The sequence below is a fragment of the Lissotriton helveticus genome, chromosome 5_1 (genome assembly GCF_964261635.1).
Source record: "Lissotriton helveticus chromosome 5_1, aLisHel1.1, whole genome shotgun sequence".
In the NCBI taxonomy this organism is placed as follows: Eukaryota; Metazoa; Chordata; class Amphibia; order Caudata; family Salamandridae; genus Lissotriton; species Lissotriton helveticus.
In genome coordinates, this window is record NC_136065.1 from 1,565,861,216 (window position 1) to 1,565,876,071 (window position 14,856).

Consider the following 14,856-nt stretch of genomic DNA (forward strand, 5'->3'; position numbering starts at 1 on the left):
GCCGATATATTACACATCTTTTACTCTTGCACGCTTTTAAATAGTTTATTTGGGCACATTGAGAACTTTTTGGAGGAGATATTGGGTGGAACGGTAAGACTGTCTAATGTTCATGTATTACTGGGGATAGATGAATGAACCATGAGGGATTCAGTGATGTATAAACATAGGCATTTGATATTCATTGCAACTTCTGCAATAAGATAATGTATTGCTTCAGTGTGGCTACAGAAAGATGTACCATATTTTGAATTGTGGAGGGCCAGATTTTTAGCATCCTTCAATATTGAATATTGTTTATATGCTTTGAAAGGCAAACGGAAAAAGAGATTTTGCCTTGAAATATGGGGACCAGTTGTGACTTATATGGGCTTAGAAAACCTAGGGTTCTGTGTTGTCTCTTTTTTCTCTTTGTTTTACTTATGTTGTGTATTAACTAGGAAATACTGCACCGCTGATTGATGTATTTTCTCATGATTTTGTTTTTGTTCTGTACGATCATGGATTAACGATAACATCATTTAAATAAAAAAAAAGAGCTATGTTGCATAACTAATTGATCAGTCCATGCTCCTCATTCCCACCTCTCAAGAGGTTTTGCATTGGGGCTCATTCACAAGGAAAGTGGTCTGCGGGAAGTATTCGTAATTTCTGGTTGATATCCTCCTACAGATTCCTCACTGCCAACTGTCTTAACCTGATGAGTTAGTGCTTTATTTAAGATTCCAAGGTATGCTACCATACTATGTATTGTATTGTCACTGTTGGCGAGGCTGTCCTTGGTTACTCTCTGCATGCCTCAATGGGTGTAGGAAAAGTATTGCAAACTGATGACTGCGCGATTGTTGGCATCTTATATGCCTCAACTTTGCATCATCCAGGTATGCCACAGTCGCGGCCGAATAAACATAGTGCCACCTGGTGGTGCTGGACACCTATTACAGAGGAAAAGGTTTTGGATGCAGTCTGGTGCCTGGAAACTATTCACTATGTGAGGAATTTGCAGGAATATATAGTATCCACCAGAAATGTAGTTACGAGAGGGAAGTAACTTTTGTTCTGTCCAGACATAAAAATACATTGGTGCATTAATAAGCAGTCTCTCCCTAAGGAGACAAAACATCATTACATACAGACTCGTATTTTACTTCTAATTAGGCTGCAAATCCTATTCAGCTTGCGCTTTGTTCATTGGTATGTGTAGCAACCCCAGTGGACCCTATAACAGTTGCAGATATCCTTTATCCCAGGGACCTGACAAAACTAAGGCCCTGGCAGGCAACTCAAGCAGATGGCTCCTTGCCCTTCCTTCTTCTGCCTGGTAGACTCAGTGCGCCACAATTTCACCTTGCACTGGGTGCAATTTGGGATGCGCTGCTGCCTTTATTGTGGTTGGTGCTGGGACCCTGGTCCAACAAACATACTAATGCTTCCCTTGCCATTTGGAGCACTTTGCTCAGAAGAGCAACCCGCTCTTAAAGGACTCTCCATATGGTCAAAGGTCTTTATTCTTGCTTTACAGCTGGGATCTCTTTTACTAGATGGCATCCTTAAGCAGGGGCTTACTTCTAGCACCTCTCTCACATCGAGTTAGCCTCTTCCTTCAAATCAGATGCAGCTCTTGCAGCCGGGTGAGGACAAGGCAGCTTGGACTGATGATTCCACATGGTTGGCTTGCTTTTGGGAGATGCAGTCCATAAGCCCCTCTCTCTAGTGTGCCGTTCCTCCTCTCCAAACTGTTTCCAGTTGTGCTGGCAGGGGTCTTGTTCAGGTTGTCCCAATATGTGGCGAAAGCCACCAATCAATAATCCTAGCCCTGGAGCTTAAGTATCTCTCATCCACAGTGCTGCGTGGGTCCTGGCTCTGATCATTGAGAATTGTGGCACAGTGAAGAGTTTTTACCCTGTATTTATCAGTGGGTTTCAGTCATAGATGCAAAATCCAGACCTCATTGTTTAGCGCTCATTTCATACAGTTCCTGATATTCTATTTATTAGCACCCACCTGATCAGAGTGAACTAGTGGTTAATTTGAGCCAGTGGTTTCCTGTGCTCGTTACCAGTACTTAATTGTCAGGCCTTAGTGACAGTCCACCACTTGGTGGCGCTATTTGTCTAATTTTGAAATGAGCACAACAAAGGTTAATAAGTCATTATGCATTAAAAATTAATATCTGCCGCTCACACCATTATTATAGCTTTGGGTGGCCTTGCATAGTCTCAGTTGTCAATAGCAATGGTTTGTAGTAGTGTTGCTACTCTCTTTGGCAGCCCTGTCGGGGGCAATGAGTGGTGCATGGTACACAGGTCTCCCGAGAAGGGCCCTGGCACTTACATTATTTTTACAAATTAAGCACTGTACTCTTTTTCACTTAAATTGCCAGGCAGAAGCGATGGAGCTGGGTGTTTCCTAGGAGGAGAATCCTGAGACAATGGCACAAAACCAAGGCAGTCCCACCGAGTTACTTCATATAAAAAAGCCTGTACTAACACCTCTGGGCAGCAGGAGGGGCCAGGAACTATCCCTACACCACTCACCTTCTTTTCACAGGAGCCTGGTCGGCTTTTAAATGACCTCAGTAGCTTTCCTACAACCTACACATGGTCTTGCAGGCTCTTCTATCCTCCACCCTGTCTATCCAAAGGCAGAGGATCCAAATTGGATTTGTTTCCCAATACATTAAGGAAAAACGAACACACTCCACGCTCTCGCCAAAGCAGTGTGCGAGTAAAAGTAAGGAGAGTGCTTGTGGATTGGTTGTGGAGCCTGTTTGAAGACTAGTGCTGCTATCTTTGTTTGATCTTGCGCTTCCCACTGACGAATGCTAAGGTCCTTGGGTTCCTAGATCTGCCATTGCTTATTCCAGGACTGAAGTGTGTGGGAAAGAAGAGACTGCATCACAGGCTGGGAATTATCAGTCTTTGAGATGTCCCTGGAAAAAAAAATCATTGATCACAGCTATCTAAAAAAATAACGTATACCATTGCAGCTATGGTTGAACAGACTCCCCCCCCCCCCCCCCCCCACACACCCCTAATGAGCCCCACATCGACCTCAACCACACATGGGTCCTCTGGCCCAGGAGGGACAGGGGTGTACTTACCTACTGATCACACCAGTACAGACACCCACAATGATTCCTACCCTCTAGTCACATCGGTCACTACCACACCTGGATCCCCCAGACCAGAAGGGTCAGGGTTATTCTTAGTCACTGATCACTTCACTGCAGACTTCTCACCATTATCCCTAACGTCCAGGATTGAAGCCACCAACCTGGACTCCACTCATACCACCCTTCTCCTCCCACGTGCATCTAAGTTAGATTGCAAAGATTCTTTTGACCCACTGTCTATAACGTTATATGAAAGTACTCTAACACACTCATTACTCATTCCAACCCATCCAAACACAGTGCACAAAGACCTCTCCCCAATCCCATGCGGCAGCCTCTATCCAGCTGTCTCACCACAACACCACCCTACACACTGACCCCACAACAAACCCCCTTGCTAAACTTTCCACATCAGTCCCGAATGAGGATATCCACACGCAAACAAACCCTTTCTGTGTATCGTCTCCCTTTAATAGAACATACACCCTCCCATACTACTAACCTTCCCATTTTTTATTGGATCGCACGGTTCAACAGGGTAGACACAGGCCTATCCCAGCTCAAGGCTGAGATGCTTAATCTATCAATTATCACTAAAGAACTTATAAATATACACAATGCCACCAACGCCACAGTGAACCAAATCAGTCTACAAACTAGTAGATACATCCCCAAGGATCCACACCCAAAGAACACTAGTTAGAGTAACCAAACCAGTCCCCAACCTAGCAAATACATTCCCAAGATCTCACATCCAGTGAATACCAGTCAGAGTAACTTGCCTTCCTCATCTTGGCCAAGGAGGATAAATGAGGAGCTATCCAACAGCGACATAGACGACCTCATCATATCTTATGCCTGGGCCACAGATAACAGTAAGTCACAATGTAGCACTATCCATCCCATTCAACCCAACCCCTTCAGAGAACCAACAGATCCGTAAATAGAGACAAGCTTACAAATATCAACATAGAGTAAACTACCCTAACCCATTCTTGAAACAAGATGAAGTGTGCACTCATTAATTGCAGATCCGCCAGTAAACATGCTCCTGACATCTTCAACCTCATCCTAGAGAATGATTTAGACATTATGGTCCTCACTGAAACATGGCTGAATAGCTCCTCCTCTCCCATACTTGACCTACTGGTTCCTCCTAGTCACGACCAGATACACCTAGATAGAAGCCTGAAACCCGGTGGTGGATTAGCTTGCATCTATCGTAACACCATTCCAGTCAAGCAAACAGACTCAATCGATCTATCCTCCTACTAATATCTCTGTATCAATATCTCCGATAAGCGGCTCGCCAGCAAGCTTCACTTATTCTACCACCCCGAGTGACAACCTGACTTTCATAGACTAGCTAATGGAAGTCATTTCATCCAACGGCAACTCACAAGTGCCACAAATTTACCTGGGTGACTTTAATCTCCACTGGAACAAAGTAAACGATCATGGTGTAGGCTGTATTAAAGCGTTTCTGTCAGATCATGATCCATCCCAATTCTGTGACAGTACAACTCACAACAAGGGAGAGACACTGGACCTCATCATAGCAAAAGAGAACACTGTCTCGTTAGAATCCATCACCACTTGTGCCTGGACTGGCCATCACAGCATCCTCTTCTCCATCAATATTGAGGTAATTCCAAAAAGGGGCCAACCCTCAAAAATAAAGCAATGGAAAAGGAACTTACAAAATATCAACCCCATCACCCTGGTAAACCGATGCAACTCCGCCCTGACCCCCACAACTTACATGGCTGATGTCAATGATCTCGCAGCCTTACAATTCCCCTATGCTCAAAATCCTAGACTCTACAGCGCCCCTCCAGGAAAAAAGAAATGTCCTAAAAAATGTCAAAACCATGGTTCAATGAGACGCTGAATTCGGAGCGACGCAAGCTAAGAGCTGCTGAGCGACTATGGAAATCAGCACCCACCACTGATCACCTAGATAACCTTAGAATGTGAAGGAACTCCTACAACAGGAAGATTCTAAAAGCCAAGGCAGACTTTTTCAAAACCCAGCTGAACCAAGCAATCAACCGCCCCAAAAAACTTTTAGAAATCGTAAAGCAACAAGCACGCAACACCACTAACTCCGTGGAACTTAATGACCCGGCGATACCAACCTGTGAGGAGCTTGCCAACTTCTTATGTGCTAAGACAAAGGCCATCGAGCTTGATATCCAATCTAAGAAGGCCCTCCCACCCCACGTGGCCCAGGTTACAAACTGTGACTCACAGCCCAAGGCCCATTTCAGCACTCCATGGGAAGTCACAAAAAACAATGCCTCCTGGCATACCTTCTCGCCAATCCCTGAACAAACAATCTATAATACTTTTCTAGCATTCAACCCCTCCAATCACTTCTCTGACCCCCTTCCTCCTGACTTATTCAAAATGATAAAAACTTCTATCATACCACTATGGGCAAAAATTGTAAATGCCCCTCTGAGACAAGGCTCCATACCGGACTGTCTTAAAATAGGGCAGGTCACACCTATACTAAAGAAATCCGACGCCATCCCATCTGATCTCAACAACTACCGCCCTATATCCAACATTCCCACCCTGGCAAAACTGTTGGAGAAATGTGTACTAATACAGTTATGCAATCATATTGAGAACTTCAACCTCCTAGACAATCACCAATCTGGCTTCCGTCAAGGTCACAGCACAGCATCTGCACTCACCCACATAATGTATGATATACTAAAAATGCTTGATCACAACGAATCATGCCTGATGATACTGCTTGACTTGTCCTCCGCCTTCGATACGGTGAAGCACGACAACCTCTTGTCCCTATTGGAATGAAGGATGGGCCTCTCGGGCACGGTATTACAATGGTTCTCAACCTTCCTAGATAACAGAACACAAAGATTCAAGATGAAGAACTCACTCTTTCAACCCTCCGTGGTCACCCTAGGCATTCCACAGGGCTCCGCCCTGTCACCCATCCTCTTCAACCTACTAATGTAACCCCTGGCGAACGCATTGAAATCAGCAAATATTCTAGATCACCTGTATGAAGACGACACCCAACTGTATCTGAAAATCTCCACTTCAGAAGACTTCATTTCCCTCAACACTCTTCTACAGAACACGCAAAACTGGATCACTAACAACCACCTCATCCTTAACACCAAAGAAACAGAATTCATTCTCATCTCGCCACCCAATCACACACCTAAGATAGACCTATGGTTGAAACACCTAACATCCTTTGATTGTGCACCCATCATCGACTCTGCGAAATCCATGGGAGTCACCTTAGACAAACATTTGAACATGTACACGCACATCACTAATGCCACCAAGTGAGCTAATCATCAAATGAGTATATTAAAGAAACTCAAACCCTTCCTCCCTCAGGCCGATCTGAAAAATGGCAGTACAAGCCCTAGTGCTACCAAGATTAGACTATGGAAGCCCCACCCTCTGCGGTGTCCCCAAATACAAGCTAGCTCCACTGAGGGCATCACTTAATGCTGCGGCTAGATTGGTATCAGGAACTAAAAGAAATAGCCACATTTCTCCGGCCTTGAGAGTGCTGAACTGGCTGCCATACGAGGCAAGAATACACCTGAAGGTTGCCTGCATGACCCATAAAGCACTCCATAACAATACACCCAGCTACTTGGCTCTAAAGCTAGAACGTTCAGGAGGATGCAGACAATTACGAAGCGCGAGTTCTTTACCTCTGACGCCACAATCCTTTCGTAAAAAGAGAACTGGTTGCAGAGCGTTCTCAGGGATTGCTCCAAAGATCTGGAACTCCTTACCTCCAAGGGTACGTGGAATCTCGTCTTTTACCACCTTCAAAAAAAGAAGTAAAAATACTCCTTATGAACAAATTCATGCCCGAAGACTTGATTCTAGGCAGACATCGAGTCACCTATGCGAACCTCGTATCACTACATACCTCTTGCTATTGGAAGGATATTTGTATGTTTATTACAACAACCACCTATTGTTCATTAACTGTATATAAGGGAATGTTCTGTTGCCCTCTAGGATCATCATGTGTCGTCTACGGGTCACCTATGTTACCCATTTATTATATATTATCCTGTACGTAATGACGAATACCTAATGCCTTATACTACCTCATATCTTTGTTTTATAACTGTTTACTGTTAAGCGCTCTGATACCCTCGTGGGTCACGTTTGCGCTATATAAAATATATATAAAACCTTATAAATAAAATAAATAAAGACGGTCCAAGAATGTTTTCTGTTATGGTTTCGTTTTTAAAACTTAGACGAGGAAAGTGGACTTCTAATCCCTGCTTCCTTTCTTGCATACATTGTGCAGTGCATGCAAAGTACTTAATCGCCCAGTGCCTCGGGTCTTCATCTGCAAGTATGGGCATTTTTCCATGAGGGCTGACACCTGCCATAGGTAAGTAGTAGAAGCACAGACACTACTACAGAGAAGGCTGCACCCGAGTCAGTGATGGCAGGTTTGTGGCTTGAGTTATTCATGTGGCCCAGTCGCAACCCCCTGCCCAAAATAATTCAGTGCCTGCCCTGCGTTGAAGGGGCGTTGTCCTTGTAATGCAGTTTTCTCTTTTTGATGCTTCTAAGTTATATTCTCTACTGTGGACCGCAGTAGATTTTCCTAGGGGGTTTGCTTCTTGACACCAGATGCTTTTCCATAGAATTATTTCGAGTTTCTCGACTCGCTCTGATTCATGGTGTCTATGGATACGCCTAAACTGCATCACTGTGCTGATGATGGGCTCTCCGGTTTGCCCAACCTGTGCTCCTTTGCAGTGCCTCTCTATCAAAACAGCATCTTCGTGAAGCAAGGGCACTTCCAGCACCCCTCCTCAGTAGTAGGCAAGCTCTTTCAATTGAATCAGCGTCCAGGCAGTCTGTCTCGGCAGACTTGTTGACTTTCCAGGTTACCAGTCCCAAACCTGGAGAGCTGGTGGTAGTCACTGCAACTCTGGCACTCAAATGATTTTCCTGGGATCCAACGTGTCTGGTCATAAAATCTTGATGCGCTAAATGGAGGTTTCTGTCTCATCTTTAAACATGCTGTAGTCAAACTTTGTGCACTCCAGTAGTTCCGTACTGTGATTGGTTCAGGGTAGTTATGCACTTTTGCTATTTTAAAGCAAATTGCTCAAACAATGGTCTTTTTCCATTGTGTGAGCATTGCAGTGAGGTATAGCAGTGAGTCTCCATGCAAGAAACATCAATAACAAGGGCACAAAAGATAGCAGGCTGTCTCTTCCAATTACCTGTTACCCTGTGCTAGTAGCCCTACCAAAAACAATTGGCAGGAAATGATAGGGTGGGGGGGGGGGGGAATACATAGCTTCAAGGGGACTTGCTGCTTCTGTTCCTGATCACTCTTTAGTCTAATCTATTATAGAGAGTGCAAGAAAAGTCCTGTAAGTAAAGTAAAGTCCACATTTGTAAAGCGCACAATCACCCGTAAGGGTCTCTAGGCGCTGGGGGCCGTCGGGAAGATTAAGCGAGCTATTGCCCAGAGTCACATGGTGCTGGGCTAACCTGCCGCCGGAGCCGGGGATCGAACCGTGGTCCCCAGATTCCAGCGTCAGTCGCCCTGGCCGCGGCGCCACACCTCTCCTAAGTGATATCTGCTGTCGGGGCTCCCCCAACCCTCCATCTTAGGTACGATTTTTATCACACAAAATGGAAGCCAGTGTGCGCCTGATCACAGGAACTACATGCAACAAACTGCATCCTTGCCTGCAGAGATGAGCAAAGGCCACAGTTGCAGGAGACTGGATGACAATTTGAAACAGGAGAGCAGCCTATTAGGCCTGCTTCTCAGCAGATGAGCGGTCCAAAAAAAACATCTTTGCCATGCTGACTAAAATTAGTATCTCTGCCACCACTGTCAATTCCTTATAGCGTATTCAAAATAAGTGTGCCCTTCTGACCTCTGGGCTTAACCATGTGTCTCACTCCATGTTACAAAATGCAGCCGTGCACGTTCATGATTGTCGTCTGTGCTGAAGTAGGGGTCAGAAATACTGCAGCTTGCTAGGGTTAACTTGACGCAGGGGCGCACGCTCTCCTGGGCCATGCGGTTGTCTTTTTGCTGTCCCGGTGGCTAAATGAGCAGTTTTTAGAAACCTTCATTCTGCATTCCTTTCATAGTCCATGCACGACTTACTGAACGTTTCCATTCACTCGAACGCATTTTCTAATTCAAATGTGCGTGTGGCTTTATAAAAGAATAAGATTAGTGCATATTCTGGTATGAGTTAAAGGAGCCCTCGCGTCGAATACAGCGGAATCTGGAAAGTAACGTTTTAAAAGTGCACAATTATCAGTACAGTTCTCTTATGGGAAAATGCTCACTTTGCCACTGGATTCAAGCAAGCCTGGCTGAAGACGGCTGTAATGCCAGAAACCGGTCCTAGGAAGCTTGTTTCCTGTCCAGGGAAGGCATGGCTTGCCAGTTCGGGCTGGACTGTTCCCATGAGGCACAGGGTCAGACTGATTTGCATATGGCCATGTCTGAACTGGGGTGGCAGAGTGGGCTAAAAAACGGTGATGGATTAAACCCAGATCTGTTGACTGGGTGTGAGTGTTTGATTGGTTCAGATGCTCCGTCCATCACCACCCCCTTTTGTACCGCTTTGTTAGCCATAAGTTGGCATGGTATGCTCAGACGGGAGTCCCTTGCTCACTTTGCCACAGGATTCAAGCAAGCCTGGCTGAAAACGGCTGTAATGCCAGAAACCGGTCCTAGGAAGCTTGTTTCAGGTCCAGGGAAGGCATGGCTTGACAGTTCGGGCTGGACTGTTTCTATGAGGCACAGGGTCAGACTGATTTGCATATAGCCATGTCTGAACTGGGGTGGCAGAGTGGGCTAAAAAACGGTGATGGATTAAACCCAGATCTGTTGACTGGGTGTGAGTGTTTGATTGGTTCAGATACTCCGTCCATCACCACCCCCTTGTGTACCGCTTTAGAACACAGAGTGAGCCCGCACATATTAAACTGAAAACTCAAATTCCTTTATAGTACAAAGACTTATTGGAGGTGCGACAATAATTGGTTTTCTCAGATGATTTCCCTGGGCAAAGAATGGGAACTGGATTTAGACAGGAGACATACACATGCATACTTTTCTTTACTCCTATAGTCTGACGGCGTGTTTGAGAGACTTGTAGCCCTATGCCCCTTGTCGCGCATTAGGCCTTTCTGTAACCATGTTGCCCCGGAGGACGTTTAGGACGTCGCGTCGCCGTGAAGCCATATTTGTATCCATTAAGCCCGCAGCAGGGCGGGAGCCCAGACTAGCTGCCGCTTCTCTTTTTGGTGGTGGCGCGGTCTCTGGGGATTTCCCCAACACATTCATTTTGCATTATTAACTTAATGTATCTGCTGCAGCCTCGCCAGCGCTTGGCAGGAGGCTCCTCGTGCTGTGTAACCTAATTTAGGCATTGTTTACTGTTAAGTGTGTATTCGCGTGGCACGCTGTACAGGCAATTAATGAGACTAGCATTGCTAAGCAGGCATTGTTTGTGTTATGGGAGCGTTCCAGAGAGGAAGGCTCTCCTGTCTCCGCACTGCTCTGCTTCATCTTCGTGATTAATGGCAGGCGCGAGAGAGCAGCGAATGTATCACGCAGATAATGGAACGAGATTGGAAAGCCCCATAGCTGGCTTCCTCGGGTGTGCCTGCGCCAGCCCTTGGGTGTTCTTGTGCATTCCCAGCAGCGCCCGTGTGCGCCTCCCTGTCCCTCGAGGCCCTCCCGTGCCGCCCCCGACAGGGCCCCTGAGCGTACCCCTCCCCCGCGCGCTCAATCACTGCTCCTCGAGGCAGTGTTTAAGGGATTTTTGTGTTCCCGTGCAAGTCATATTTTGGACCCCACTGTTGGTAACACTTTTAATTTCTGTTACCTAGTTGTCTACTAATCGTGGTTCACTGGATGCCAAGCAAACATTCGAAAATGTTTTACAGAAAAACAGTTGAAATGTCTTTCCGAAGACCCCGAAAATCCTTAAGATGAGACAGGCAGAGAAAAGAAAAGAGGTTGAAATATAGAAATAGACAGAGGTGTGCTAGAGAGGCCCTTGGATTGTGTGGCTAGAGAGGCCCTAAGAAGGTGGGGATTTGGGCAATTGCCCACTTCACTTTACCCATAATTTAACACGTCTCTGCCTCGAGGTATTTTTGTACCTCATCTGGGATCGGCCCAGTGTCCCTCCTGACCTGACCACCTTCTGTTTCTGTGATCTTGCCTCTCCTCGAGGTATCTCTGTGGTTGTGTTTAAAATGTGTGACTTTGCATAACAATATTCACAGTCTTGGCAAAACGCTTTTGTAGCTGCTAATTCGCGTCTTTGTACACAACCTCAATGACGTCACCATTTTCCTCATACACCTGTGCCAAATATTTAAAGATGTGCTGACCTTCAGCGCCCAAACACCCAGTCAATAACACTTTTTTTTCTGGGAGGAAAAATTGAAACCTCCAAGAGCTACCAAATAATTTTCAAAAGTCTCGACCCAGTCTTCCTACTCAATGGCTGGGTCTCCTTGCTGCATTAGGTGGCATCACAATCGACAAACTGATGATCGTGGTGGCTCAATAAGTTCACCAAATGGAAAAACAGTATAACGTAAGAAAATCAACAGGTGCACAATGTCAAAATAACCACTAGATGGCACTGCAGGTCAAACTTCCATCCAGCAGTTTGCAGACTATATCATATAAAGCACTATCCTATGCAACAACCTAGTCCTAGGTGATGCTGTTGTTGACTGGAAAAGGCAGCACAGGGCAGATCAAGGTAAGGAGACTGAGTACAAAATGTTATAAAATCCCCGTGATCTTGGCCGTTTCCACAAAAATGCAGCACATAAACCAATAATAACTCACAAACTATCTCCGCAGGTCCGTGCTGGGAAGATTCGAGACAGCGCGGACCGGTAAAGTCGTGCTTGCATCGTTAGATTGCCCAGTCAACAAAAGTTAGTTAAGAGGGCTCAAAATGGGGCGGTCACCCGCAGTAAAAATAAAATAACAAACTTGTTGGGGGATTGCACTGCAATACCAAATTTTAAAACGGGATTGATCCGACTGCACTGTTGAGGATCTGCGACCCAGGTTTCCTCTGCAGATCAGCACGTTGACAGTCGGTTCAGTGGTATCTGGCTGATCCCATCCTCGCGTTGCCAAAAATATGTTGGAACCACCTTGCACATATGAGACTAGGGTGGTGAACACGCTTCACGTTTGTTTCTTTGCAGATCAAAAGCTCTGTCCATACAGCAAAACACCGGAGCTTCTCTTGTCACCCAACCGCCCTTTAACCCTCGTATGTCACAATCCCCGTGATAGCAACACCTTCTCTCCTCTTGCAAGATGCTGCCAGCGTGAGTCCCACATCAAACCCAGCACTATTGATTATAACAGTTACCTTTCCCCCTCTTTCCCAGAAAAATGCCCCCGAACTTTCAACAGAAGTGTCACTAAATCAAAACCCTTTTATGAATCTTAAAACCGCTATAATACAAATAAAAGAAAAAAATGAAGTGACCTTAAAAAGGAACTTGGTCTTTGACCTGTGGTTTTCAGTATCCTAATAATGTATATTCGTGGGTACTTTATCCCATATCTCACTTTCTTACGTTATTCCTGAACGGGACTGCCTATCTTCTCTCTAGGTGACCTCCTGCTCTCCGATGGAGTGCTGATTCAAGGCAATGACCTGAAGATTGACGAGAGCTCGCTGACCGGAGAGTCGGACCAGGTTAAAAAGTCCCTGGACAAGGACCCCATGCTGCTGTCAGGTAAATCTGAAGGAACTCCGCATATGTTGTTTCACTGGAGGACTGTGGCTTTCACAAGGATAATCTGTCTTGTGAGTGATTCCTAACAATGCAGTTTATCCTATGAATAAATGAGTAATTCACCAGTGCATGTTATGTTAATTTGGATTTGTTGAGCGCTTAATACCGAAAGGTCTCTAAGCGCTGTAAGAAGATTAGCGATGGAAACAGGCAGTTAGCAGGACGTTATGTCCAAGCTTCTGTGAAAAGAATGGTTTTTAGCTGTTTTCTGAAAGGAAGAAGGCGGCTTTCCGCGCGGAGGTGGCTCGGCAGCTTGTTCCAGAGAGTGGGTAGGAGGCTAGAGAATGCTCGTCCTCCTTTGGTGACGTAGTTGAAGCGTGGGCATTTTAAAAGGCTCTCCGTGGAGGACCTTAGCGAGCGGCCTGGTACGTATTTCTCAAGTTGTTTGATATACACGGGGGCCTCAGGGTCTACGGCCATCTCATGAGTGTCTAGTGTACTCCATTGGTTCAGAGATTCCAGACAATACAGTGCATCTTGTGAGTGAATGACTCATCTGCTTGTACAGTTCTTATAGGAAAAGCAATTCATATCCTGTGTGAGAGACCAGTGCTATGGTGACGTGCCTCCAGGGCATATAGGGCATTGAGAGTGACTTTTGCACATTTGTAGTGCATCTAGGGGAAACAGCAACTTGCACACTGGTGCTGTTCCTCTAGAGGTTCCAGAGAATTTGGTGAGCAACTAGTGCACATGTGTGAAGCTTCCAGAGCAATACAATAAGTCTTGAAAGCTAATAGCTTTTGTCCTCCTGAGGATCCTTATCGGTAGTCCCCTGGAAGAGAACTAGGGTTACAGGTCAGCATGTTTTTTCTTATATGGTGTCCAGCTGATGCAGTTAATCAATGGCGCTATGCCTCCAGAGAAACAAGACCTATTATGAGTGACTTAAACAATAGTGCAGTGCTCATAGAGGGTACATTGCATTTTATGAGTGAATGACTAATACAACTGGATAAGACCTACAGGCGCTACAGTGCATTGAGTGAGTGAATGGCTAGTGCATGCCTTCAGGATACAATCTGCATTGTGAGTAAATGATTAGTGCTTTCGGAAAAAAATGCAGGTGATTTGGTGTATCCAGCGAGTGACTGACTAATGCCAGACATAAAAACTGCAACTAGCCAGACATACCGAGGGCCCCTCACCTCCAAGGCAAACTGTGGGTAGTGTCCTTGTACCAGGGCACTGGTTAGTCGCTCACTAGTTTATATAGATTGTGAGAAACGATTGAGTGAGTTGAAACTTGCTCTATAGTGATCGTAGAATAATGTGAAAGGCTCCATGTTGTGTACAGAGTGGTTGTGACAGAGGAGCTCGTTTAATGTGTGGAGAGTGAGGGGGTCTACATAGTGTGTCGGGAGTAACTGTGACCAAGATTCTACAGTGCATACAGAAGTGGAGAGAGGAATTGGTCTTCTTATATAGTATGCACAGAATGATTGTGACTGAGATGATACGTGTTTGGAGAATTAAGGTGAGGTATGGCACATAGTGTGCGCAAAGCTATTTGGTCTCGGGTGAGGCAGCCCTTACAGTGTGTGTAGACAGAGGTGAAATGATGCTCATGTGCATGGTGTGATCGTGACTGACATGACAAAGTATAATTGTGGAGAGAGTGAGGTGGTGCATATAGTTTGCACAGAGCGGTTGTGACTAAGGCAAATATTACCTTCAAGGCATGGAGATTGAGGTGAGGTGTGCATATACATTTATTTTGACGCAAGGTGACGCAATGCATGTAGAGTGTGCGGGGCGGTTTTGCCGATAGTGAGCACAGAGTGATAGTGACTTGAGTGAGGTTGTCTATGTACTGTGCACAGAGTAATTGTGATTGAGGTAAGTGCACAGTCTGTGGAGAGAAGGTGGTGAGGTGGTTC

The 14,856-nt window shown here is 45.6% G+C and overlaps 1 protein-coding gene across 4 annotated transcripts in view; it reads left to right on the top strand.

Moving 5' to 3' along the window:
- ATP2B4 (ATPase plasma membrane Ca2+ transporting 4) overlaps positions 1-14,856 on the top strand; it is a 941,067-nt gene that overhangs the window by 639,519 nt on the left and 286,692 nt on the right. For all 4 annotated transcript variants that reach the window (XM_078644684.1, XM_078644683.1, XM_078644686.1 and 1 more), the window contains exon 6: positions 12,791-12,916. In XM_078644684.1, coding sequence (XP_078500810.1) covers positions 12,791-12,916 — 126 coding nt within the window. The remainder of the gene's footprint in view (positions 1-12,790; positions 12,917-14,856) is intronic.